The sequence below is a fragment of the Rhamphochromis longiceps genome, linkage group LG22 (assembly GCF_057381845.1).
Source record: "Rhamphochromis longiceps isolate RC_006_pf linkage group LG22, R_longiceps_female_GT1.1, whole genome shotgun sequence".
Taxonomy (NCBI): Eukaryota; Metazoa; Chordata; class Actinopteri; order Cichliformes; family Cichlidae; genus Rhamphochromis; species Rhamphochromis longiceps.
Genome location: NC_140577.1, coordinates 5007742 through 5031218, shown reverse-complemented (window position 1 = coordinate 5031218; position 23477 = coordinate 5007742). Strand labels below are relative to the sequence as shown.

The 23477-nt window shown below is 39.2% G+C and overlaps 3 protein-coding genes across 3 annotated transcripts; all 3 read right to left on the bottom strand.

Moving 5' to 3' along the window:
- Positions 1-4312: 4312 nt before the first annotated feature.
- LOC146643185 (N-formyl peptide receptor 1-like) lies at positions 4313-7415 on the bottom strand. The gene is made up of 2 exons (XM_085396174.1): positions 7209-7415; positions 4313-5694 (listed from the first exon to the last, which is right to left on the bottom strand). The coding sequence occupies exons 1-2, from the start codon at positions 7386-7388 to the stop codon at positions 4876-4878; spliced, it is 999 nt and encodes a 332-aa protein (XP_085252300.1). The 5' UTR covers positions 7389-7415; the 3' UTR covers positions 4313-4875.
- A 4535-nt stretch (positions 7416-11950) lies between these two features.
- Positions 11951-19059, bottom strand: LOC146643184 (C3a anaphylatoxin chemotactic receptor-like). The gene is made up of 3 exons (XM_085396030.1): positions 19001-19059; positions 17132-17315; positions 11951-12882 (listed from the first exon to the last, which is right to left on the bottom strand). Exons 2-3 carry the CDS (start codon positions 17306-17308, stop codon positions 12064-12066), a joined length of 996 nt encoding a protein of 331 aa, XP_085252156.1. The 5' UTR covers positions 17309-17315; positions 19001-19059; the 3' UTR covers positions 11951-12063.
- A 1099-nt stretch (positions 19060-20158) lies between these two features.
- LOC146643183 (formyl peptide receptor 2-like) lies at positions 20159-22602 on the bottom strand. The gene is made up of 2 exons (XM_085396299.1): positions 22342-22602; positions 20159-21191 (listed from the first exon to the last, which is right to left on the bottom strand). The coding sequence occupies exons 1-2, from the start codon at positions 22516-22518 to the stop codon at positions 20373-20375; spliced, it is 996 nt and encodes a 331-aa protein (XP_085252425.1). The 5' UTR covers positions 22519-22602; the 3' UTR covers positions 20159-20372.
- Between the last annotated feature and the right edge of the window lie 875 nt (positions 22603-23477).

Genomic DNA, 23477 nt, shown 5'->3' with positions numbered 1-23477 from the left:
ATCATATAGTGTACGCTGTTAAGTGCCCGGAGGATGGCCATGGTTTATATATCGACAAAACCAAACAACCTGTGGCAAAGCGTATGGCACAACACAGAAGAGCTAATTCATCAGGCCAGGACTCCGCAGTCTACTTACACCTACTACACCTTGTTATGTTATAGTTTTAACAAGCGCACGAGAATTCGAGCAAACAGTTTTTACTTAGTCATTAGATGGTATTGTGTGTAAAATTTTGAGGTGCATTTTTTTTTAATTCAATCTATTTTGGAATAAGGCTGAAAAATGACAAAATGTGGAACAAATGAAGTGCCATCAATACTTACCGGATGCATGGTACTAGTCTACATTTCTACAGAGTAATCAAATTGCTGCTATGCAGATGATATTCATTATACATGTCTAACACTTGAAAAGTGATAATAATGTCAAGCCGTTGACCAGAAATGTTATAGCTCTGATCCTAATCCATTTGTTCCTGTTGATGTAGAAATCAATTCAGGATTATTTTTCAAACACTTACTTACATAAAAATGTAATTAACCATTCATGGCGAGGTATTGAGATTAGTTTTTTGGTTTTATTACTATTATTAATTTTAAGATGTACACACCTTGTCTCAATATGAAAATGATAACATTCTTCGTGTTACTCCCCATATAATATAACATATAACATGATATGATTTTAAGCACCACACACACATACTTGGAAGTGATTTCGAGATAAAAAAGCTCTGGCTGTGATATTTTAAAGGAGTAAATAATTGTTTAACGATTTTTTTGCTAATTATGAAAAAAGAGTCTATAATGAAAATTAAAAGATCATTACTTCATGATCACATCAAAATGAACTGTGGTGGTAGAAACCTTCACAAAGCTAAAGAAGTTAGAAGTTAGTTAGTGTTCAGGGCGGTGTTATGTCATAAATTGAAAACTGAAGTCTTACCAGTAGAAAGAAATACAGTAGCACTTCAAAAGAAAAGATCCCCAATGACTGAGAAAAAAGGTTTTTTCTGCTGTTGAGAGACGTAAGGCTACTGGAGTCAAATTGCAAATAAACGTGGGAGTGCAGGGACAGTACAGTTTCTTTAGCCACACACAGTAAAAAGAAGAAAACCCCACCACCTTGTGGTTGCATGTCCAACCACTCAAAATAAAGTTTACATCTATGTCCATACAGACATCACTAATATAGATTTAAATATTTACTTTGAAGGAAAAAGGCCCCAAAAAAGTCTTCCTCTCCGAAGCTATTAATACAGTTTCTTCCTCCATCTCCATCACCGTGTGACTCATGGATGCATGTTTGTCAGAGATATCTGAGGAAATGGCAAACAACATTAAATTTGTAACCTCCATCCCATGGTGAGCATGTATGAAATGTCCCAAGTGCCAAAATGAGTTAATTAAATAATTAATTAAATGTGTCGTTAATTAAATAAAATTGTAATTAATTAATAATCAAATATATCTATCATTATTTAAATGTCAATTCATTTCATTTAAAACATTTTAGAAGTTATTTCTATTTCCAGTTTTAATTAGTTGACACATTTAACTAATTACTTAATTAAATCTGTGTTTTGTTTTTATTTTAAAATTTACTGCTACTGTCACAAACACACACTCACACACACAGGCATACAAACTACCATTTAGGGTTTTTTTTAGTAGTCAGTGTGTCTGATGATTTTTGGACTAGATATGACAGATCAAAGCTCAAGTATGTTTGGTAAGTATAGATATGGTAGTGATGGCCTTGAAGCTTTCCATCCAACTGGTTAAAAACAGGTTCATTTCCAAAAGCTTCATGTGTACACAGACCCCCCCTGCTGGTCAAAATCTTTCAACTACTTCTTACAGCTTCTTGGTTTTCTTACAACAGTGTCATCATGGGAATAATCATGATGATGTTTGTGTTTGTGGGAGTATTGCAATTTCAATTTCCTGTGTATGACTAGTCTTTGACAACAAAGCTGGTGTTGACTTTGACCAAAACTACAGTAACATGTTTCATTATTTACAGGAATATTACGTATAATAGCTCAAAGTGTTGCCACACAGGAGGAAATGCTTCTCCTTTCAGCAGGCTCCATGAAAACAACCTCCTCATGTCACTGGGAAAACTCCAACATGAACACTAACATGCAGTTTTGGGGGGTAATCCATGGTGCTTATGAATATTCGTGAATCACATCAACACTCAAACCACATTCTGAAACAGCGAGGCTTCACACATCACGACCGATGTCACTCATCCTTAAAGAACCTAGCTATGATATGTACTTGTTAAAGGATTTCCTGGATTAAATCCTGGCACAGTGCATCACATCACTAGTGAATAGTCTTTTTCCTTAGAATTTACTATTGTTCTTTTTGCAACAATTTTAGAATGTTCTCATGTCTGATTTGAAAGTTTGCATTTACATTGGCTGTTCTTGTTTGTCCTCCTTCACCCCGTGCAAAGTATAAATGGTTCATTTTCCTTCTACCAACTTTTTCCTTGTTACTGGCTATTTTATAAAAATCAATCAATCAATCAATCAATCAATCAATCAATCAATCAATCAATCATTCAAAGACAATACCAAAGTGCTGTACATAGTACTTTCGAAAATACTTCGTCTTGTCTCCTGAAATGTTGAGTCCTGATCTTCAGTGTTCCAAGAATCGGCCTGTCTGTGTAACGTTTTACACATTTGAATACTACTTATGTACTCTTTAAAATAAATAGATAAATAAATAGACCAATCAGGTTTAACATTATGTATGATACTGCATGATGCTGTGTTGGTGCCAGTTCTGATGTTCATTCCCATTGTTGGTGCTTTCAGTTGCATGGGTCACCATGGGCATCTTGACAGGTCTGTGGCTATGCACTGCCCCATTCACAACAAACTGCGGAGTCTTTGCTCCCCATGTACATGACCCTTGGCCACCCATGACCCTATCATCACTGTCCCTTCTGTTTCTTCCACGTTTGATAGATACTGAACATTGCAGACCAGAACATCCCACAAGAGCTGTGCTTTTGAAGATGTTCTGACCTCGTTGTCTGTCCATCACATTTTGGCCCTTGTTATACACGGGTGCCATGATGAAGAGATAATCATGGTGTGGTGATATTAACCAGAGCCTGCTATGTGCTGTGGCCTGAAGACAGAGGTGTCTTTCTGATGTTCGGTGGGTCCAGCCTTACAGAGTGTCCAGGAGGATAATTGCCAAAACAGATCTCAATGGAAGTTATCTGCTTACTATAAGGGGTAGATAATGTGTGTCACTGCTCGGCCTGGCGTCAGACTGTGTGTTCTGTCTGCTTTGAAAGACTGTGAAGGTTTAAAAAATAATAATATTCAAATAGATGGAGCACCAGAAAAACAAAAGTAATGGAAATTAATTTAAAATCATTTATTTAAAAATACATTTGTATTATAGTTGTAATACAAATAATCTAGTTTAAATTGAATTGATTGCACTGCTATAAGCTGCATTTCATTATGTACAGAACAGTAATCCAGCGGCCCCAAACTCCCGGGCCACGGACGGGTATCGGTCCATGAGTCGTTTGGTACCAGGCCGTGAGAGTTGAGGCTCGGCTGTGAAATTTATGGTTTTCAGAGTTTTTATTGGTTTTTGACATTATTTTTTCTTTTAAACGGTTTTAGCGTTAACTCTGTGTCCCTGGGTCTTATCCCATGTGTTATAAATAAATCTACTTTTTTTGGTACTGGTTTTATTTTGTTGTATTTATCTGCGACACCTCAAATGCCGGTCCGTAAAAATATTGTTGGACATAATGACAGACATGTCTGTGGTGCAAAAAAGGGTTGGGGACCGCTGATATAATCTATATTTAATGTACCCAAATGAAATATCACCCATTAAAAGTCCAAAATGTTTGTAAGTAGTTAATGAGTTTACACATTCAGTTCTAATGTGATGTGTATCTTTGCAAAAAAACAACAAAAAACTTGTATATTTAAGAGACATTCACCATTAAAATGATATTTCCACATATAAAATAACTAGATTTAGCTTTTCTCTTTTTTTCAAATCATTGAGAAAATCATTATTTCAGTTACAGTACATTATAGTGTATATAAAATCAAGTACAAACTGGTGATTTAATCTATTTCACATAAAATAATTGTATTTAATAGGTATAAGTGTTAAATGTTGTTATTTACTAAACCATTAACATTACTTTAAAAACAATATCACTCCTTTAATGCAGTACTACTGTATTACATTTGAATTAAAAATATTTGCCTTTAAAAACACTTTGAATTTTAAAATTTTACTAAATACACATACACACAGACACACACACACACACACACACACACACACACACACACACACACACAGACAGACAGACAGATAGATAGAAATAAGTTATAGAATGATGAGATTTAGCTTGGCACTGTTCAGTGAAAGTGCTCTGATGCTAAATGGCTTTTAAAGAGTCACAGAAACAAAATAAAATGACAATTAAAAGCCTCTAGCTTTTAAAACAAGAGAAACCTGGAGCAATCCCCCTGGAGCTGCAGACACTCTAGAAGAAGGGTCACAAAACAGTGTTTCACTCCAGTGTGCCAAATATATATTTTCTTCACTGAGCACAGAATGAAAGAAAACACCTTTTCACAGTCATACCTACTAATTCTTGCTTCACATAAACTGCAATGAAAAGCTACAGATTACAAGTTACATTAAAATAACGACTTTGCTATTGCCATTTCACTGCTATACTAATGGTTTATATAAAGATATGCATTTTTCTTAGCTTTAGGATCATTGGGGGAAAACTTAAACTTTAGCTACACCCACTTATTCCTGCCACTAAAACAGTGTCGTGTTTCAAACCAGAGCTTTAATCCAAAGAGCGATCAGTGGACTGAGTCATCTGACCATCCATTTCATCTGTCAGAGCTCTTTTATAAACTCTCATTACACTCTGCCTGAAACCCTCTCTCGCTTTTAGACCCAAGCAGAAGTACAATAGCGGGTTCACACAGCTGTTAAAGTAAGCAACACCTTTTGCTACAGGGTACCAGATTTTCACTACTGCATTTTCATTGTCCACCATCTTCACCAGTAAGAGGCAGTGGTAAGGTGCCCAGCACAGGAAGAAGGCAATCACCAAACAGGCTAGTATACGCAGAGGGCGGGACTTTCCTGAGAGGCGGGTGCGTCGGATTCCCACCCCAGCCAAGGTGTAGCAGATCAGAATGATTGTGAAGGGAAACATGAAGCCACACAGGAAGCGGATGGAGTAGAGAGCTACTTTGGTGCTGTTGTAGCCCTCTGCCTTCTCTTTCGGGTCCACAGAACATTTAGTCAGGTTGTTGTTGTCCATGTACATTTGGCGATGAATGAAGTAGGGAATGCTGAAGAGGATCGCTGGGATCCAGATGCAGACTGCCACCACCCTCGCTGCCCACAGGGTGCGACGACGCTTTGTGAGGACGGGCTGCCAGATGCAGAGCACTCGATCCAGACTAATCACAGCCAGCAGGAAGACAGAGCAGAACATGTTGGTGTATTTGAAGAAGCCGTTGAACTTGCAGAGAAAGAGGCCAAAAGGCCAGTGGTCGAAGAAGAGCATCTGAATGAGGGAGGAGACTCGTGTGAAGCAGAAGATCAGGTCTGCTATCGCCAGATTCACCAGCCACACGTTGGTGACACTCAGCTTTAAGGAGGAGAAAATAAAACGAGATGGAAAAGAGAAGAATGGAAGAAAAAAATGTATTTATATGAAGCAAGTCACCAGATTGTGATATTATCAGCGATATTAGCAATTTTAAAATATTGGCCTTCATCTTAATCTTGTATCAAACTCAGTAGGTTGTTATTATCAGTAGCATCAATAAACATCTAGTGTTTATGTGAAAAAATACATTAGAAGAAATTGTATCACAAGGCAATTGCTAAGTGAATTAGCAATTCACTTAGCAATTCAGCTAAGTGAAATAAACCTCTGCCCAGCCTCCAAGTGGGGATTTGTGTTCCTATTTTAACTTGCAAACACACCATCCATTACTACCTCTGAGAGGGTGACCAGCTCTCAGTAGGAGGAAGAGGTGAGACAGATATTGACTGATAATGATCACTCATTGGGCTGATAAGGCCAAAGGCTGATGGGGATGTACTTATTAAATTTAGCCACACTGTGCACATTGAGACCCAACACATTGTGTTTCAACTTGTACAGTCATAATCAGTGCTTTAACTTATTAAGTCTTGGTCAAAAATAAGTTTAATCACACCAAATCAATGGATATAAGAAGTTTATTAACAGCTGGATTTCCTTATATGCTGATATGACTAGAAACGATGACAGAAGGGGTTCATTAACAAAAGAGAAGAAAAAAGAGGGTTATTTGGAGTTATTTAAGCCAAGGGTTAGTGGGTTTATTTATCAAGAAATCACTCAAGGACATTCACAGAGTGGTATCGAAGCCACTCCTTAGTTATCTTGGCTGTATGCTTAGGGTCTTGTTCTCTTGGAAGATGACCTTTCACTTGTGTCTGAGGTCCAGTCGCTGTTGAGCAGGTTATTAGCAAGGATGTCTCTGTACATCATGATGAGCAGTGCCCGGTTTATTACAGACATGAGGCTTGGCATTCAGCCCAGTGAGTTCAATCTTTCTTTTCAGAGAACCTGATCATTTTGTGTTTCATGGTCTGAGACTCCTTCAGATACTTTGGGGGAAACTTCAGGTCGGGTATAATTCCCTGGACTTCCTGTCTTGGTTTGCGCTCTGACATGCACTGTCAGTCTGGGGCTTAAATCTGACAGCTGATCAGTGGAAACAGGATGCACCTGACCTCAAAGGCTGTAAATATTTATGCACATGTTATATTTTTGCTTCTTATCTTTAATAAAGTATTAAGATTTTCAGGTTGTTGTTTTTTAGACCCATGAATGTATGTTCTTTTGCCACCTCTGCATTTTGGCACGCAAAAGGAAATATTTCACTAAGAGGTGAATGATAAATCTACCATTGAGTATTTTGTAATCAGTATACTGGTTGCATTCATGCACTGATATGTAACATTAAAAAACCCCCAAAAAACACATTTACTGAAGCTGTCTCAAAAACTCTTGCCTATAAAATATTGTACAAACTAAATATGAGAATTTCACAGAGATACTTAAAACCTCAGAAGGTATTTGAAATACATGTTTCACTTTATATCTACCTTAAGTTTGAATCCAGCCACCCAGATCACTATAGAGTTCCCTGTGATGCCGAGCACAACGGTCAGTGCATATAAGATAATGGTGACATAGTCCGTTATGGCATTGATGCCCATCATAGTTGTCTGGTTCTCCTTTGAAAACTTGAGCATCTGATTGGGCAGAGAGACATTGGAAAACATTGTGTGGCTGTAAAAGAGAGAACAGAAAAAGAACAAAATATTACTCATCATGTAACTCCTGATCTTCCAGACAGTGAATAGGAAGTCATAAGATTACCTCACACGCCGCTGTATATTATCATACTCACTGACTCCCTAGATGATTTTTCTTTGGCCAGCTAAGGCATTTGCTTTGATTCACATTGGCTGCTATCTTCATCTATTTAGGTCTTTGTCACGCTGCTCACAATGAGATATATATTACTTTTACAGCCATTGTAAAGAAAATTATGTTGCTTTATATATCAAGTTACAATAGAAATAACCAGTGGGTCTTCAAATGGGTGAACAGCTCAAATGAACAAAAAAAATGACATCATTATTTATCTAACAAAAACCAAGATGCAGAAGCAGTGAGTCAGAGACTGAGTGTTAGTCTTACTGCTTCCATAGGAGGACATACACAGCAGTGATCTCAGAGAAGCAATTGTTTCTGCCGATTAGTTTGTGAAATGGTTACAAGGCAATTTTAAAACAACTTGACTTGTTTTGGCTGTGTATGGTTCTTCCACATGCTACTAAGGCTGCTGTTTCTTAAATGAATAAGCTGTTACATTTCCACTATGTTTTATTTCATTAGACTTCAATAATCCAATCCAATAAACACGACTCAATGACAGAATAAGCTGTTTGGCAAAAAAGATTTGACAAGTTTTTTATGGTCGCAGCCGACACACTCAGCTCTACTGCTCAACCCATAAATGCATTATCCTTACAAATGTGCAAATGTGGCACCACTTATGGGGGTAATAAACAGGTTTTGCAGTGGTAAGAAATATTCATCCAAACATACAAAATATAGTATATATAAGTGTGTATAAATTATATATGCATATATGTATGCATAGGGGTGTAATTCTTGACCAACTGTTGGCTGAAGGTTTTGTTGTATTTTAAAGTGTGTGTGAAATGGTTAAACTTATCGAAACAGGAAGTATGTTATGAAAATGGATCAGGTCTGAAAAAAGATTATGACATTAAGCAAATTTCATCATCTGATAAAGCTCATGTTACAGAGTCAAAAGCTTAAAAACAAGTAACAAGTGGTATTTGTGATGAGATCATTTCCTTAGACCTTAATCTTTGAATACATGTGACTCTGGCAACAATTCACTAAGGTCTAACAGCTTAAATATACTAGTTTATATAACTTAACAATAATCTAATTTCTGCTATGCAGAAGATATTAGATTAAAAGCTGCTAATAACATATTAAACTGTCACCCTGATCTGTAAAGAGGCCTGATCTTGTTCTTGTTCATTAATCAGTGCAGATACATCATAGAATCCTGTCATGATCCTGGGTCGTTTGACCTAATGTTTTGGAGTTTTGGTTTATTCTGATGTTTATGGTATGTTTAACTTATTTAGGTTATCTAAGTTCATTTGCTTATTAGTTTCCCTTTGTGTTTTCAACCCCTGTTAAGTCTCCCTTGCCCTTCATGTGTTTCATGTCTGTGTGTCTTATGTTGTCAAGTTCATGTTCTCATGTCTGCGTCTCATTATTTTTCCTGTTTTATTTTGAAAGGGGTCCTGTGTTCCTATGTTCAGTGTTTTTAGTTTTACTCTCCCCTTGTGACATCGTTATGTTCATGTGTGTCAGCTGTTTTCCCCATGTGTTCCCACTTCCCTCATTAGCCTTCTGTGTGTATTTAGTCCGTGTGTTTTCAGTCATTCCTTCTCAGGTCTGCCTCAGCCAGACTGTGACAAATCTAGCCTGTACTCACACTTGTAACACAAGCTATCCCCTGCTTTTAGGAAAAAAATTGATTTTTCAATTCCTCCACAGGTTAGTGGCAACTACTTTCACTCTGTTGAGGCGTCAGGACATATGGTGACATATGGTTTTCTTTATCACTATATTTTTGCCTGTTGCCAAAAAATGTATCAGGCTATAACTTAATGTGCTGTTTTGGGTATTTTGACCCTGAAGTTTTAACCCATAATGTAGTTGAACATGAAAGATTTGAGCAAGATGAACAAATTTTGAACACTAACTACAAAGAAATTCATTATATATGGAAAACTGTCTGGGTTTTAGTATTTGTTAGTTTGGTAAAAAGTTGTTATTACAGTTGGCCCCATCATGCTTTGATGCACATGTTTATTTACACTTTAGATGCCTACAAGACCACAGGTCAGCTGCTTTAGAAGAAATTCTAGTTTCATTTCTTTATCCATGTTAAGGTTCCTAAAACTTTCCTTTGGAAAGGCAAATTAAATTCTCACAAAGACATCCTGTTTGTTTAGGTTAATAACTTTCATTTCCATCAAATAATGTAGCATTCATTTGAATGAATGTGTTCATTCCTAACACATTACCTAGTCGATATCAGTATAGATATTGAGTTGGATTTTCTCCCATTGTGGGAGATCTGATGTGGTTTCTAAATATTTCTTGATTTCGTTTTTTTAAAAAACTGCATGTAAACAATTTAATTCATCATAAGCTCTTTTCCAATCAACTATACATAACCAAAGCTCTCTATTAAGCAGAAAAACCTAATATTACATTTAAACAGGCAGGAAAAACAAAAATGCAAAAACACGAATTAAAAAAATAAGAATTTAAGTATCATCTGAGAGATCTAACCAAGAAAGAAAAATTGAATTTCTTACCTAAAATATTGAGCTAAAGTGAGCAGCTTCACTCTTAGTAGTCAGAGGCAGAAGTGAGGATGTATTTGTTTGTCTGTCCTGTAGTTACTTCAAGTTTGGCTGTTACATAGTTTGTGTCATGGCTCTCACACATGTGAATACACACTCCCAGACACAGTAACACACCCTCCATTTCCTCTTTTTTCACGTCATGTGTCTGGCTTTATCTTCCATTCTGAATATAGTTGTTTTTTTTTCCCTCACACAACCATACCCACATTTCCCTCCCATTTTTTCTCAGACACAGATTCACACACCAATTGAGCATAAGTCCAGAAGTGTGAATAAGTTATTTAAATCCAATTGCAGAATTGTTTTCTGTTATAAACTGTTCACAGCTGTTTCCAAGAAACAAGGCCTTAATTGGCATCCAGCAATGGAAAGTTGATTCATCCATCCATCCATCCGCCCATTTTCATCCGCTCTGTTGAAGAGTGAGATTTTTGTAGGTAAAATCTCAGGACTGAGTGGCCTACTTACGGATGGAAGGGGTTCTGTTTAGGCAGAAGGCTCAATAGGGAATGTCATCAGTATGTGCATAGAAAATAATCATATTTTAAGCAGAAACTAAAGTCCTGGGAGGTGACTGACTCCAGCAGTGCCTTCAGCAACTAGACTATGCTGAAGGCACTAGAAACTTCTGCAAACATCTGCCTTCTTTCTGTTAGCTAAATAAAACTCTAAAACCATTTTTGCATATAGTCTTTCTTATAGTCTTGCTTAATATATCAAAACAAGGAAAACCAAAATGAGAGTAGAAAAATGTTCTTACCCATTTAAACCCATGCCTTAATAGTTGTTAATAACCTCTGGCTCTCTTCCACAGCATGTCTTTTGTCCCATTTTCCACACCTTATCTCTAACTGGTCGTGGCAGATGGCCGCCTCTCCCTGAGTCTGGTTCTGCCAGAAGTTTCTTCCTGTTAAAAGAGAGTTTTATTCCTGCCCACTGTCACAAAATGCTTGCTCATAGTGGGGTTTATCTGATTATTGGGACTTTCTCTGTATCAGTGTAGGGTAACTGCCTAATAATATAAAGCACCTTAAGGCAGCTGGAGTTGGCACTATACTCACCATACACACACAGCAGAACATCCAGTTAAATTGGGGTGAAATGAGTCCAATGTTTTGTTGTTGTTGTTTCTTTCTGTCTGATTGCCATGGTGAATTGTGTGTGTGTGTGTGTGTGTGTGTGTGTGTGTGTGTGTGTGTGTGTGTGTGTGTGTGTGTGTGTGTGTGTGTGTGTGTGTGTGTGTGTGTGTGTGTGTGTGAGCTTCACTGATGATGCCATTTTTTCTCTACTCATGCATGTGCTTCACCCAGGGTGAACAGGACGGAACAAACTCTGATCAGTTCTGGAGCTGATAATTTGGAGTTACTTATTTTGGAGTTGAAGTACGTTGATTATGCTTCCTGGAACAGACTCCTGTCCCAGGTGTGCATGCAGAGGATAATAATGGGGAATCCTACAAAAAGGAAGTATAGTTTCCCTATTGTTAATGCCTCAAGCACCAAAATGCATACAATATATCCAGTCTAACCCTGACTTTCACTGTCAGGTAAAGCTGTTAAAATGTATTTTCAGGCACTCAAGGGAGAGTTAAGCATTGATCCAGGAGAGTTGTATCCGTTAACAGTCTAAATATATTTTATTTTATTCTTTACTCTATTTAATTTGTAAAATATGTGTACACACACACACACACACACACACACACACACACACACACATATAAAAATCTGTTTTTTGTTACAGTAACTATATATAAGATCAAGTATATTAATCTTAGTGTAAAGCATTTTCATTTTAATTGCATTACAATGGTTTGCGTTGAGAAATCACAACAGATTGATCAAAACATGGAAATTTATTCTTCTGAGCTTTAGGATAAATCAGAGAAACACAAAGATTAGCTACACCCACTGCTGTCAGACTCTTTTTTTGGCACAGCAACAGTGCTGTGTTTCAACCCAGAGCTTCAGTCCAAAGAATGTTCAGTGCACTGAGTAATTTGGACATCCATATCATCTGACAGAGCCCTTCTATAAATTTTCATTAGACCTTGTCTAAATCCCTCACTCATTTTTAGACCCATGCAAAAGTACAGCAGCGGGTTTACACAGCTGTTAAAGTAGGCAATGCCCATTGCTACAGGGTACAAGATTTTCAACAGTGCAATATTATTGTCCACCATCTTCACCATTAAGAGGCAGTGATAAGGTGCCCAGCACAGGAAGAAGGCAATGACCAAACATGCTATTACACGCAGAGGGCGGGACTTCCCTGACAGACGGGTGCGTCGGATTCCCACCCCAGCCAAGGTATAACAGATTAGAATGACCATAAAAGGAAATATGAAGCCACACAGGAAGCGGATGGAGTAGAGAGCAACTTTGGTGCTGTTGTACCCCTCTGCCTTCTCAATCGAGTCCACAGAACATTTAGTCAGGTTGTTGTTGTCTATGTAAGTTTGTCGATGGATGAAGTAGGGAATGCTGAAAAGGATGGCTGCAATCCAGACGCAGACTGCCACCACCCTCGCTGCCGACAGGGTGCGTCGGCACCTTGTGAAGACTGGCCACCAGATGCAGACCATTCGATCCAGACTGATCACAGCCAGCAGGAACACAGAGCAGAACATGTTGGTGTATTTGAAGAAGCCGGTGAACTTACAGAGGAAGAGGCCAAAAGGCCAGTGGTCTGACAAGAACAGCCGAGTGAGAGAGAAGATTCGTGTGAAGCAGAAGATCAGGTCTGCTATCGCCAGATTCACCAACCACACATTGGTGACCGTCAGCTGTTGAGGAAGAAGAAAAAAAATACTATGGAAAAGAGACAAGAGGAAGACAAACAGAAGCTCACATTTGCTAGATGCAAGTAACCAGACTGGGATGTTATCTGTGGAGATTTCTTTATGTTAAAAGCCATTGAAAACATTAAAAACACATAAACACACAATCTTTAAGTTCTCCAGAGGCCTGGTAATGAACTAATCATTTGATTCAGGTGTTTTGAAACAGGGTGACATCTAAAAGCTGCAGGACAGTGGCCCTCGAGGCCTGGAGTTTCTCACTGCTTTAAACTCTGGCTCTCTCTCATGCTATCCTATCTCCTTCCTCCCTTCACTTCTCTTTCCCCTCATCCCCAATTATAGTCTTTGTGTCCAGACATCTGATTGTCAGGGTTTTCTCTCTATTATTGTATGGTCTTTACCGTACAATTTATCAGGGGTCGGCAACCTTTCTGATGATGAGTGCCAACTAAAATTTCCTCAGAAGTTAATGTGCCATATGATTGCATTAGCAATAAATGTAATAATGGTCTATATTAACAGTTAAACACTATATAGAACAACTTTAAATAATAATATTTGTTCGCAGATGTTGGCAGCTATAAGCAAATAGTTATCAGCTATTTGGAAACAAAAAAACAAAACTTTTTATCCATAACAAGAACTGTACAACAGAACATGCAAATGCAAATTTAAGGTCTCCTCATACCAATGAAAAATACAGTCAATAAGGCATCCGCAATGTTCTGAAGACAGTTAAACTTGTCAGGTAGTGATGTCCAGCAGGTGAAAATGCAGCTCCATGAACACGCACAGCTATGGATTCCAGCTGCGTTCATAGTTCTGCAAACTTTGACCCTCACAGAGTCAAGCTTTTCAGTTCAATCAGCTGCATTTTGATATCCTCTGTGTGCAGCCAGTTAATGCCAGACAAATCCAGCTGCTCATTAAACCTTTCTGGTTTGATCAGAAAAGAAAACATTGGTCCATAGACCTGAAAGTCCTGAAAGTGCATTGTGAATTCTGTCTCGAGTCTATGGATGTAGGCATGTACTTCCGCGGTGCTGAGCGCACAGTTCTTGAATATATTTTTTATTGCACCCTCTCAGATTAATTCACTGCATGCCGTGCCAAGGGTTGGACTGGGACAGAAAATCGGCCCAGGCATTTTGACTAGAGACCAGCCCACCAGGTATTATAGGAAAAACCAGAAAGCCTTTGAATGAAAATGAACGCTGTTGTGACAGTCACGTACACTGTCTTGTTGGTATATGTATGATTTCTATACATTTTACATCAGATAAAAACGTTGGTCGTAAGATTCAGATAATTATCTATTAAAAACTAGACATTTTAAATGAGAATAAGAAAGAAAAGTATTTCTTTGTGCCCCCCTCTCCCAGTTAATGCCCAACCTGGCCCCCTGGCAAAACTTTGCTAGACCCACCCCTGCACAGTTACCAGCTGTCAGCTACTTAGAAAAGGGTCCTGGGGTTATTTGTCTCTCAGAAACAGTTCATAACTTCCCTTCAACTCATTCATGTGACCTAAAAGGTAAACCTGTTTCTCCATCACCTGTTCAGCTCTGATGGTTCAGTAAGGACATCTCCTGGTTTCATCTTCATGTTTCCCTCTCACCACATATCCAAACCGACATCATGACCAGCAGCTTTACAGCTGTGGCTCCAGCAAACATCAGCTGATACTAGAAATTAATATTAAATAAATTCTAACAACAGTTGATCAAGCTTAAACGTGCTGCTGTTGTTTGGCGCGACATCCGCCGGTTTCCTGTTTCTGACGCAAAGTGGGCGATAAACAAACAAGAGAGAAAAGCCGATCAGCTGATCATTGATCAGTTTCATGATTGAAGTAGAAACAGGAGAGAGAGGGGGGAGAATGAGAGAAGAAGAGGCAGCTGTGCACCGTAAAGACAGGATGACTCCAGCTTTGTGTCTTTTTTTCCATTGTAGCTTAAGTACAAACTGTGTTTCTTTTCTGCTCAATACAAAACGTTTAATATTTTCTCTGAATACGGGACGATTCTGTTTTTTACATGACGGTTGGCAACTCTACTAATGAACCTTATGAATAAAATAAAGTTCACTATCAGTAACATCATAGCACCCACCCAGCTGTATAGAAACTCCGTCATGCTAGCTTCACAGTACGAGTTATTGTAACTGACTGTAAAAAGTCAGCACAACAAAAATAAACTCCACCTAAACTTGGTTTATATCTGACCCAGATAGACTGCAGGTCATAACTTCTTACCTGAAGTTCAGTTCACCTGACACTAGGACCGGCGGCCGCCTCGGGTCTCTCCTCCTCCTGCCTCCCCTTTCCCTCATCCACCTGCTGGCCTCTGTGGAAGCTCCGCCGTAGCCACCACCAAACAACTGAGTTATTTTAATACAGTTACAGCCCCCCCCCCTAAACAAAAAAAAAAACAAAAACATACAAAAAAAAAAACCATAGGCCCGTAAAAATTAAAAGTCACCATTGGCCCATGCCCGATGGCACTACCAGTCCAGCTATGGCCATGCCATCGGTTAACCCTTTGTGTGCCAGCTGTGGCACACGTGCCCTGGGTTGCCAACCCCAGCCCTATCCGGTTGTTCAGTGATGACGCGACGAATCCTACTTCCGGGTCTAAAGTAGTCTGCGTTTAATATGGCTTTTGTGTTGTTAACATGTTTAATGTTACGTATTTTCTTCTATTTGATCTCAAAAAGCTCCTAAAACAGTCAGTGATCACTGTTGACCTCCCTCGGCTTTTATTACCGCTAATCATTTATTTAAGCTCAGTTTTTAAAACCTTAGGATGTAACTACAGCCCAGCCCATGCAGCAGTATATGAATGACTAACCTTGTATTGTGGATGGATTATCTCAGTTGTTCTCCTGGCTGAAGTTTGGTCCTTTTACAGCATCCTGCCATGCGATTACATTTGTTCCTGACCACCGACAACACTCACGTTAACTTTTATCGAGTGGAAAATAAGTTAGCTTGTTTATATTATGCTAACATAGCTGTGTCGCTAGCTGTCACGTAGCACATCATTATATACCAGCTAGCCCAACTTCAGTAACCCTACAAACGTCACTGCTGTTTAGTTTTCTGTCTTCATTTATGCTGGAAGTGATAGCAGAGCTGTACGTTTTAATTTGTTTCCAAAACCCCGCAGTCAGGACATGCTATATTGTATTTAGATAGAAGCTAGCGAGCTAACTCCCTGCTAACTTCTAACTCCGTTAAATGTCATAAATTCAGTTTTCATGGATGCCTGGATGTTAAACTCAATTGTTACACCTGGTAGAGCAGAACGCCGATCATTTTATTAAAGATGAAAGACTTTAGACAGTTTTTCAACTCTCAGTAATGCCATAGTGATCGTTTGATATATGGACCTGCAGCGGAGTTTAGACCCAGACACGGCTAGTGACGTCAGACTGAACAACCGGATATTACAAAGCAGTGTTCCCCAACCACTGTGATGTGACACATAGGTGTGCCCTAAGAAATGATCAGGTGTGCCATGGAAGATTATCTGGTTCCACCTGATTAGTACTCTAAGCATTTGGTGTGAGTAATGGGCAGAACAATTACATTCTTTTCCACTAGAGGGCAGTAAAAGTATATACTCTAATTAAACGGGTTGCCAACTGCCAGTAAAACAGAAGATGACAAAGAAGGAATTACATTCACATGCTGTGAAACGACCAGCGCATAGTAGCAATAGATAAATATTTGAAAAGAAAAGCAGTCAATCTATCCTGGCTCCTGGAGAAAATTCCAATCCAGATGAAGGCCCTAGCATGAGTAGTGAAGAAGAAAGCAAAAAAGGTATATTGGGGACAAACTGAGCCAATTCTGCTATTCATGGTACACAGGGAAATATTATCAATATGCTTTTCGTGACGTTTTTGTTTAATGGTGTGCCGTGTGATGTTTCCAATGTGAAATATGTGCGTGGCTCAAAAAGGTTGGGAAATATTGATATAAAGTATCCTGGTTACAGTTTTTCTGCACATGTTTTGCACATGTAACAAAAATCGTGGCTGTCACCTTTACTTGACTGAAGGTCACAGTTTGCTACTGCAGAGTATATTTACTGTCTTTGCTGAAGCTGCTTTGTGGGGAGTTGTAAAATGGGGTGCAGAATAAATCAGATTTTTTTCCAGTGAGCATTTGTTAAACAGATTACTGACGATCTCAGAAGGTATTTCAAACATATTCTACACTTTATATCTACCTTAAGCTTGAATCCAGCAACCCAGATCACTATGGAGTTTCCTGTGATGCCAAGCACAACAGTGAGCGTGTACAGGATGATGCTGACATTGACCAAGCCAGCACTCACCACCTTAGTTTCCTGGTCATCCTTAGAAAAGGTGAGTATGTGCGTGGGAAGAGAGGCATTGGGAAACATTGTGTGGCTGAAAACGACAGAACAGAAGAAAAACCAGTTACTCAGCATGTCTCTCATGACTTAACAGGAAGCACCCAGCAGTTTTTGTGACTTTTTGCATTTTAAAGATGGGTTAAGTTCCAATTTTACAGTCAGAAACATAGAACCAACTTAACTGGAGGCAAAGTTTTCTTGTATGCCTAGTTTATGTTTTATTGTGTTAATTTCCCCTTCTTTCTCTATCATCCCTGTGAGAGTCTGTCTTGTCCTTTGTTTATGTGTCCTCAGTCATGTTTGTGCCTTACTTCACATCTCTTGCCCCCTCCCTCTGTATCTCGTCTTCCTTTTCTGTTCCCATCCTTGTGTTTCACACCATGGTAAATTGACTGATTCTCATATAGCACTTTTCTACTCTCCCGGAGTACTCAAAGCGCTGTATACAACATGCCTCATTCACACCCACTCATACGAGCACTTCTAAACTCAAGTGCAAACTAATCTACATTCACACACATTCACACTCTGATGAATGCATCAGAGAGCAACTTGGGGTTAGTATCTTGCCCAAGGATATTTGGCATGCAGACTGGGGAAGCCAAGGATCAAACCACCAACCTTCCAATCAGTAGCTGATCTGCTCTACCACCTGAGCCACAGCCACCCACTACCATGTCTCTCCTGTCTGTCATGTGCATCCATGTGTTTTCTCCCCAGCCCATCTTGTTCTCTCACCCTCTCCATCTTCTCAGTCTGTTTGTCCTCATGTTTGTTCTTCCCTCGTGCGAGTTTCCCTGTGTTTGTCCGGCACAGTTTTCTATGTGTCTCCATGCCTCCAAGTATTTCAGATTCCATGCATTTAGTTCTTCCCAGTTTAAGTTTTTATGTTAGTTCTCATCTAGCTGGTTTACTCATTTCATTTATGTTTCTCATCAGCCACAATAAAGGCTCACTTTTTGCTAAGTTCAGTCCCACCTTCGTTGTCTGCATTCGTCCACACCTCACACCAGCCAGCTGTCTGTGACCGGCTTCTACTTTGCTTCATATGAGGGGACTTCTTGCCCTACATATGGGTGCTCCTTACACTGCTCACAATTGCACATCGATTACTTGTAAGCATTGTAAAAAAAAAAAAAAGTACAGCCTCTTTCAAGGTTCAACCCTGACTGATGGATTATTTGTAGTTGAAAACATTCTTCTCCAGTCTTCATAGGAGTTGGAAATTAAATATCAGTCCTTTCAGCTACTAAAGTTTCCAAAGATTTAGGAATTCTTTTTTCATGACACTTCCTACATGTTTGGAGATTAATGCAAGATTTTTTTTTTTTTTAAAACTCTTGCTGTGAGAGCTTAAAGGAGTAAATAATGCTCTACAGTAGTCCTAAATGACATAAAATTCCCCCAAAGAGCCAAAAAGATAACATAAAGATGTTAACAACACTGATGTTGGTAAAAACAAGATTTGTTCAGAAAGTTAATATGTTATAAACAAAAACAGTAGCAGCTCAAAGGAAAAGAGCTGTTAAGTTAAAATGTGGTTTCTGCAATCAAAGAGGGAATCCTTTGTAAGTTCTGTGAAAATATTTTGTTATTCGCATTCCGGTGTAGTGGACAAAACCATGAATGGCACAAAAATCAAATCCCATCACCTGACCACAGTCCAAATATCAAACAACAATCTGATAAGAGAAATCTAACACAGAATTATTTTCTTACCTGAAATATTAAACTGCTCTCACAGAGCTGTGGTGAGCTGCTTCAGTCTTAGTGATAAGAGGAAGAAGTGAAAATGCAATCTAACGATGTCTGTCATGGGAACTATAGCTTTATTACCGTTAGTTTCTGTTATGTCACTCACACGCACACAGCTTCCTTTTTTCACTGTCTCTGACTTTGTCCTGGTTTTTGCATAGCGTTATGTCACTTTAGTTTACACAGAAACACACTTATATCACTTGCCCGTTTGTCACTCACACACATAGATGGCTGTTAGATCCTGCAGGATTAGCTCAAGTCACAAGAATAATATAAAGATGAAAATGTTGAACACAGACAATGGGGACGTGGCACATTTGAACATAAATCTCTTTACCAGAGATTTTACGAGTGGAGGCAAAAACAGTAGCATTTCAAAAGAAAAGAGCTGTTGAGTAAAAGTGTGGTTTCTGCAATCAAACAGGAAATGATGTCCTCAGTCACATAAATCCGTCATTTCTGAGAAAATATATTGGGCATTGGGTACATCATTCACCATCTTACAATGCTGTGATTGTAGCGATTCCCCAACTCTGTGTGAATGGTGCTCATGGCCATTGATCAGTGATGACTATCCAGCATATCCACACTTGTAGCTGCAACAGGTTGCTACCCCATAGCTGTTGGATTCAACAGAGTTCTGATGGTATCTGCTGAGGCTTAGGCCTTAGCACTTATCTGCATTTTGAAATATGCTAGTTTGTCTTTGGTCACTGTCCTGTTCACCTGAAACGCCTTGGTTTTCAGTAGTGTGTGTGGAAACGTTTCAGTAGTAACGGCCCCAAATAACATAAAAACTGTATGTCAGGCGTCAGATGGTTATGAGACGAACTTTGAAACCACACACACAGAGACACGAATATATACATATACATAATTTATTTGATTTTTAGATATTGTTTGAGTAAATTGTTCCAACAGTCATAGAGATTACAAGTTGCATTGATGGACAATAGATATCAAAGAATAATACTCTTTCATAAATTTGAAGGCATTTAAAAAATGGTCTACTATGTTAAAGAAAAAAATCAAGATCTATAACATATTATAGATCTTGATTTAAAATGTACATATTACATATGTACATTTTTTGAGCAACATTTACGATCTTGGTGCCTTCTTCACAATACAATGAAAGTAATAAAAATAATAATAATTTGATTTCCTGTGTAGTAACAGACAGATCAAAGTGTCTGCACTCCAGTTTACATTTGTTAAAAACTAAAAAATGGACACGTAATCTTCCGAGCATCACAATTACTCAAACAAAACTTTGCACCCACTGCTGTCAAACTCCTTTCTGCTTTTACAAGATTGTTGTAAACACAGAGCTTCAATCCAAAGACTGATCAGTGCACGGAGTAATTTGGCCACCTGTATAATCTGTCAGAGCCCTCGTATAAACTCCCATCAGACCGTTTTTAAACCGATCCCTCAATTTTAGCCCCATGCAAAAGTACAGCAGTGGGTTCACACAGCTGTTAAAGTAGGCAATGCTCTGTGCTACAGTAAACCAGATTTTCATCACATCATTATCACCATTGATCATTCTCACAAGTTGGAGGCAGTGATAAGGTGCCCAGCACAGGAAGAAGGCAATGACCAAACATGCTATTACACGCAGAGGGCGGGACTTCCCTGACAGACGGGTGCGTCGGATTCCCACCCCAGCCAAGGTATAACAGATTAGAATGACCATAAAAGGAAATATGAAGCCACACAGGAAGCGGATGGAGTAGAGAGCAACTTTGGTGCTGTTGTGAGCCTCTTCCATCTTTTTTGGGTTCATAGAACATTTAGTCAGGTTGTTGTTGTCTATGTAAGTTTGTCGATGGATGAAGTAGGGAATGCTGAAGAGGATCGCTGCAATCCAGACACAGACTGCCACCACCCTCGCTGCCGACAGGGTGCGTCGGCGCTTTGTGAAGACTGGCCACCAGATGCAGACCATTCGATCCAGACTGATCACAGCCAGCAGGAAGACAGAGCAGAACATATTGGCATATTTGAAGAAGCCATTGAACTTACAGAGGAAGAGGCCAAAAGGCCAGTGGTCTGACAAGAACAGCCGAGTGAGAGAGAAGATTCGTGTGAAGCAGAAGATCAGGTCTGCTATCGCCAAATTCACCAGCCACACATTGGTGACCGTCAGCTGTTGAGGCAGAAGAAAATAAAAGATGGAAAAGAGATAAGAGGAAGAAAAAATAGAAAAAATGGAAGAACCAAGTAACCAGACTGGGATGTTATCTATGCCAATTTATTTATGTCAAAAGCAGTGTGTTAAAAAAAGATATAACCACAAGCAGATAAGATAATTTTACAGGTTTAGGTATTATTACCACATATGAAGTTACATTTGGTGTGTGTCAGTTCAAATATCTGCGCGTTTAGAACTCAACCACAAAGAAGCCATTGCACACCAGAGCGTCACTTTGCGAAGGCTACAGCAGATTCATGCTCTGCGAACACGATTCCAATCAGAGGGATGAGAGGGGTTTTCATCCACCCCACACATGCTTCCATGTAGTTCTCCAAAATCCTGACTACATGTCACTGAAAGTGGATGACGTAAGCAAGCACATGAGGACAGTGGGATGGAAAAACTCCCGTTTAACAGGAAGAAATCTCTGACAGAAGTAAGCTAAGGGAGGTGCGGCCATTTGCCAAGACCAGTTGCAGGTGATGTGAGGAAGATAGGACAGCCAGACTAAGCGTGGAGGCTTCCTGTGAAGCAAAGGAGGATCCAGAGTAACCTGATCAAGTTCTGATATAAGCCAATCTCGAAAATAGAGATTATACAAGATTTGATGATTATTCAAGATCTTGTATTCAAGAAGAAGGATTTTATACCAGGTTCTTGATTTAACAGGGAGCCAATGAAGTGAAGTCTGTATGGGACAAATGTGCTCTCTCTTTCTAGTCCCTGTCGGTACTTGTTGCAGCACCTCTAAAAGCTGTTTCTTTTATAAGCTTCTCGGATGAGACAGGAAACATCTTCAACTTAGTTAATGAAGATCATCCTAAGTTAGTCAACTTGTTAATTTGTACTGCAAAAGGATGTATTTTGGTCCATTCTTAGCCCTAAACAAGTACTTTTGATACATAAACCTGAAAGATAAGGGCAGGCTTGGATCAAAAAGTAGGAGGTTTGATCCCTGGCTGCTCCAGTCTGCATGCCAAATCTCTTTAGCCAAGATATTAACCTCAAGTTGTTGTTGTTGTTGTTTTCACAGAGCTTTTGTTAAAAAGATAAATGGCAAGCTCAGAAGGTATTTGAAACATATTATATACTTTATATCCACCTTAAGTTTGAAGCCAGCCACCCAGATCACCATGGAGTTCCCTGTGATTCCGAGCACAACGGTGAGCATTAAGAGGACGATGGTGATATTGTGCACTATGGAATTGATGCCCACCGTAGTTGCCTGGTCATCCTCAGGTTTGAGAGTGTCGGTGAGCAGCGAGGCATTGGGACACATTGTGTGCCTGAGAAGGAAAAAAACAGAAACAGAACAGAAAAAATTAAAAATGGCACCTTTAAGACAGACACAAAAAAAACTATGCACAAAAGAAACATGCAACTTTGCTGCGTTGCTTGAGTGCCTCTCTCTGCATTGATCATATCTTTAAACCACAGTGAAGAAAACCTCTAACAGCCTTTCCTGTGCCTAACAGGAAGACAGATGTGTGCAGCTCTTTTAGGTTAGCCAATAGGCTGGATCCTATGGGCTAAGAGAGATAGAGAAACATCCTCAAACCCCCATCCCAGGGCTTGAGCCTGGGGTGGGACAGGGTTAACTGCCCAGAACCAGTTAACCCAAGTGACCAGTTAAGCAGAGTAAACTGTTGCAGTGATGTCTCTGATGTCATAGGGTTTGTGTTTTTTAAGTTGTTTTTTTTTCAGTGACTCTTTGTCTGACCCCTCATCCATGACTAATTTGCCTTGGGAGACCCTATAGCAGGGGTTTCCAAACTACGGCCCATATTTAATAGGCCCACAAGAAATTTTATAAAATAGAATATGGCCCCCACTTCAGCTTTTGCTTGAGTGTATTGCATTTCCTAGTTTTAACACCAGGGGGAGCTACTGTTGATCAAGGCAGTTGCTCCATCAAAAAGGACAATCACAGAAGAAATTTACCTCAAGTTACTAAACATGACAGAACCAAAGAAGCGAAAGGTAGAAAGTGAGTGCAGAAAATTTCAGACATGGTAGGAGAGTGAATATTTCTTCAAAGAATTCAAGGGGAAGTGTGTCTGTTTGATCTGCACTGAAACTGTGGCGGTTATGAAAAGTGTATAATGTACGACGTCATTATGAAATCAAACATCAGGCCTATGCATCCTACACTGGTGCTGAGCGAGAGCAGAAAGTAAAGCAAATGGTAGCTATCCTGCAGGGTCAGCAACAGTTTTTTTTTTTCGTGCTCAAAGGTCC